The following is a 3,798-nucleotide window of genomic DNA, read 5'->3' as shown; positions in this document are numbered from 1 at the left end:
AGTCAAAAGAAAATGCAAATAAAAGGTTTTAATTTAACCACAAAAATAGTTTATGAAATAAGAAAAGGTAAGAATCTTTTTGTAGGAATTATAAATTTATTAAACTGAAAGATTAAACAAGTTCTTAAACCCATTTTCTAAGTACATCTATGCATCATGCAACACATGAATTATGCGGCAATTAATTAATGAGGAATATCCAACCACCGAAAAGAGACCACCATCATCTTGACTCTACTCATTCATAGACATTGTGCATTTCAGGGCGAGAGCCAGATATTGGGTGACCTAAATTATTCAATTCATTTTTATTTATTTTTAATTTTTTGATTTGTTGCAATAATTCCCCAACCCCTTCTTCCCCTCTCGAAGCCAGAGAGCAAAGGGGTCTGCTTGTTTGTGTAACTATTTATTCTAATTTGACCCGCTTATTGAGTGGCCCGCCCTTCTGCACCCCACACAACCCCGTTGGCCATTAATTGATGCAGCCGCTTAAATGATGAATCACTTTTTCATTAAAATTTGACTTTCAGTATGACCCCCATGTGGCTGGCGTTGACTTTTATGTGGTTAATAGTTAATAGTTAGCTTTCCTATTGATAGATATCCCGCAATTGTCGCTTGTGGAAATCAACCCAAGTGTCTCTTTGTCTTTCCATGTTTCTTTGTTTGCCATTTGCAAGTACAATGAACCACAGCCAGAATCGGTAGCTTCTTCAAACATCAAACTCGTGCTGAACAAGCTTTATGGGTCAACACAGCATAAGACCGATAAAAAGAAAAAGTTCTGTGGTAAGGGTAAAAAGTGCAGAGAATCAGAAAGTGCTAACCGATAGCACACCTGCACCAAAGACAGAAACGTGAATGTGGGTGGCAATTTAAATCGTATTTAAGCTGGGGTGAAGGCCACCAAATGACAGTTCAACTTGTAGTTCTTTAATAACAACAAGCTTTTAGTGAGGTCTTAAAATGAGTCTTTCGACTGAAACTCTTCTGTTGATCTTCATGGCGGCTGCTTTTGCACTAGATCCTTCTGCTAGCCAGTTGGTAGGCGACGTGGACTTCCCGGACTTGGAGGATAATTCGGATTTCGATGAAGTGGCTTTAATTGGATTGCAAGGAATTACTAATGCCCCAATTATCACAGCAACTCCAAACTCAGTTGTTGGATCTTTAAATGTGTCTATAACAATTGATACAACAACAACTAGTGGTATCACCAAAGAATCCACCGAAGAATCTACAGTCGTAGTTACCACAACAAACTCTCCAACCACAGCTCGCTCTTCAACGTCTGATTCGACAACAAGCGATAGCACCAAATCTTCTTCAACAGCTGCTGACTCCACCACAGATAAATCTTCAACATTGGTTTCTACCACAGCTTCTTCAACCACATCCCAGGCTTCAAGCAAAACTGTTCCTACAACAACCGATTCTACAACTAAAGAATCGTCAACGACAGCTTCCACCACAAGTTCTCCAACAACCACTCAGTCTTCTACGGCTGCTTCAACATCAATCTCTAAATCTTCTCCAGCCACAACAGATTCCACCACTCAAGAATTTACATCGGAGTCCACAACTCTGTCTTCCGAGGCTACCTCATCCACAACAGATTTCAGCACAACTTCTAAATCCACTACTAGTTCCACCACAGATACCTCAACAACAACGGATTCTCCCACATCTTCATCAACGTCAACGGACTCCACCTCAGGCTCTCCAACAACTACTGTTCCTAGCACTTCAACTGATTCCAGTACATCTTCCTCAGCTACAACGGTTTCTACAACGGACTCCACTTCAGGTTCCTCAACAACTACTGAGTCTTCCCCCTCTGTTCCTAGCACTTCAACTGATTCCAGTACAGCTTCCTCAACCACAACGGTTTCTACAACAAATATTTCAACAACAGATGAAACTACAACAGATGAATCTACAACTTCTTTTTCCACCACAGAATCTACAACATCAACTGATTCATCAACAAGTGAATCCACCACAACCATTTCCACCACGACCATTATATTGCCAACGGAACAGGAAGTAATTTTAACGCTCTTGGAGGAAAATTCGGTGAGGCTAGATCTGTCGAATTCTCTGCTTGATACCATCAGCACAATCAACTGGAATATTAACAATGACCTAGGAAGTCAAACGGAATTCCTTAACTTAATTGAAGACACAGGAAAGCTTCTCCAAAACAAAACCCAAGAACTTTTATCTTGGGAAGCTGAGCTTCTTAGAGGAGTCGTTAACTCCATTCAAAAGATAGACTTTTTTGCCAACGGATCAACAGAATTCGTATCTGATTTACTGCGATTCCAAATAAAAAACGAGAATCGAGTAAAGAGCTTGGAGAAAAAACTAAACGACTCGCAAGGACGAATTCTAGGCATCGCAAAAGGTTTGGACGACAAGGTCAAATTTCTTAATCAATTACTTCAGGGCTATATTGAGCCAAAAGTTGACGAGTTAAAGGATTTGTTTGCTAATGTGAACAAGTCCCAAGTCGATTCCCTAATTGAACTAAAAAATGTTCCTTCGATTAGAAATCATACCGAGTCTTCGATCATCAAGCTATCATCCTTAAACAACCAATTAGCTATTTTCAACCAAACTCAAGAAAATAGTTTGTATTCCGTAGAGGTTGCACTTAGAAACTGGACCCCCACTAACCTGGATGCAATCAACGACCTTTTCCAGACCCTCAGCATTTCCCAAAAACGCACTGATTTGGCATTGGCCATTTGTGGATCTTCGGGGTATAACACCAAAGGCTTTCCTACTCATTTGATAAACTATAGCAGTAAGGACTATGTAGACAGCTCAGAAAAGCCTATCCAAGAGAAGAAAACTTGTTCTACAGAAAACTCAAGTGGAGAAGATGAGATATTGGAGGAATCTCCAGAAACATCTTGGAAGGTTGTGGCCCCTGCATAGATCAACTAAAGATAGTGAAAATGGAAAAGGAATTATGGAAACAGAATGAATGAATTACCAAATTTAAGTTTAAATTAGATAAATGTATCTATAAAATATAAGTAATACAACTCAAATAAAAAACCATTTAAAGTGCAATACTGTAAAAATACCTTTACTGCTAAGATTTCTAAATACTCGAACACAAATTGTTCATGGCAAATATGCGGACTATTTTGGCTGGCTATCAATTTACAGACAAGGGAACACCGTGAAGCTGCTGAGCGAAACTGATACCATGGATACACCGAGATGTTGGTGTAAAACGCCCCAGCAGAACGAATCCCAGACCAAAAACCGAGAACTACAAATGTCTACCAGAAAGGCTGAGAGGATGGCGCGAAACAAAAGTCAAAACAAGCGCAACATGAATGAACCTTTTAACATACTTGTAGTTACTAATTCCAGGTGACAGGCGACACAATGAGTCGAAGTGGATTTTTCATTTGTGGCCATTGTTGGACCCTCACGGGTATCGAGCTACGGAGATGGGGGAGTTTTATTTGGCCAAAAGGAGCAGACCATAAACAGGGGACACAACAAAGTTGTTACAAAAACAACAGCATCGGCTGCAAAAGTGACCAAAATCAGAGGCTACCAAAGTAGTAACAGATGCTCGATGCGAAGGTGTTGCCATTGGCCTTTCGAGGACCCGCAATCGGGAGTCCCGCATATCTCTCTCTCTCGGTGGGCACACGACATATCCTTTTCCCTTTTGGTTAAACTTCTGACTGTCTTTTCATTTCTTTTCTTTATTTTTGTTTTTGGCACAAGCCGGGCAATAAATTATCAGATACAAAATCGAATCCAGTC

The 3,798-nt window shown here is 40.2% G+C and overlaps 1 protein-coding gene across 1 annotated transcript; it reads left to right on the top strand.

Moving 5' to 3' along the window:
- Positions 1-969: 969 nt before the first annotated feature.
- Positions 970-3,050, top strand: LOC108111709 (serine-rich adhesin for platelets). Its single transcript, XM_017221259.2, has one exon. The coding sequence runs from the start codon at positions 970-972 to the stop codon at positions 2,944-2,946; it is 1,977 nt and encodes a 658-aa protein (XP_017076748.2). The 3' UTR covers positions 2,947-3,050.
- The last annotated feature ends 748 nt before the right edge of the window (positions 3,051-3,798 follow it).

Source organism: Drosophila eugracilis, unplaced genomic scaffold (genome assembly GCF_018153835.1).
Source record: "Drosophila eugracilis isolate 14026-0451.02 unplaced genomic scaffold, ASM1815383v1 contig_415, whole genome shotgun sequence".
Classification (NCBI taxonomy): domain Eukaryota; kingdom Metazoa; phylum Arthropoda; class Insecta; order Diptera; family Drosophilidae; genus Drosophila; species Drosophila eugracilis.
Note: the sequence above shows the minus strand (reverse complement) of the source record. Positions and strands in the feature narration are given on the sequence as shown.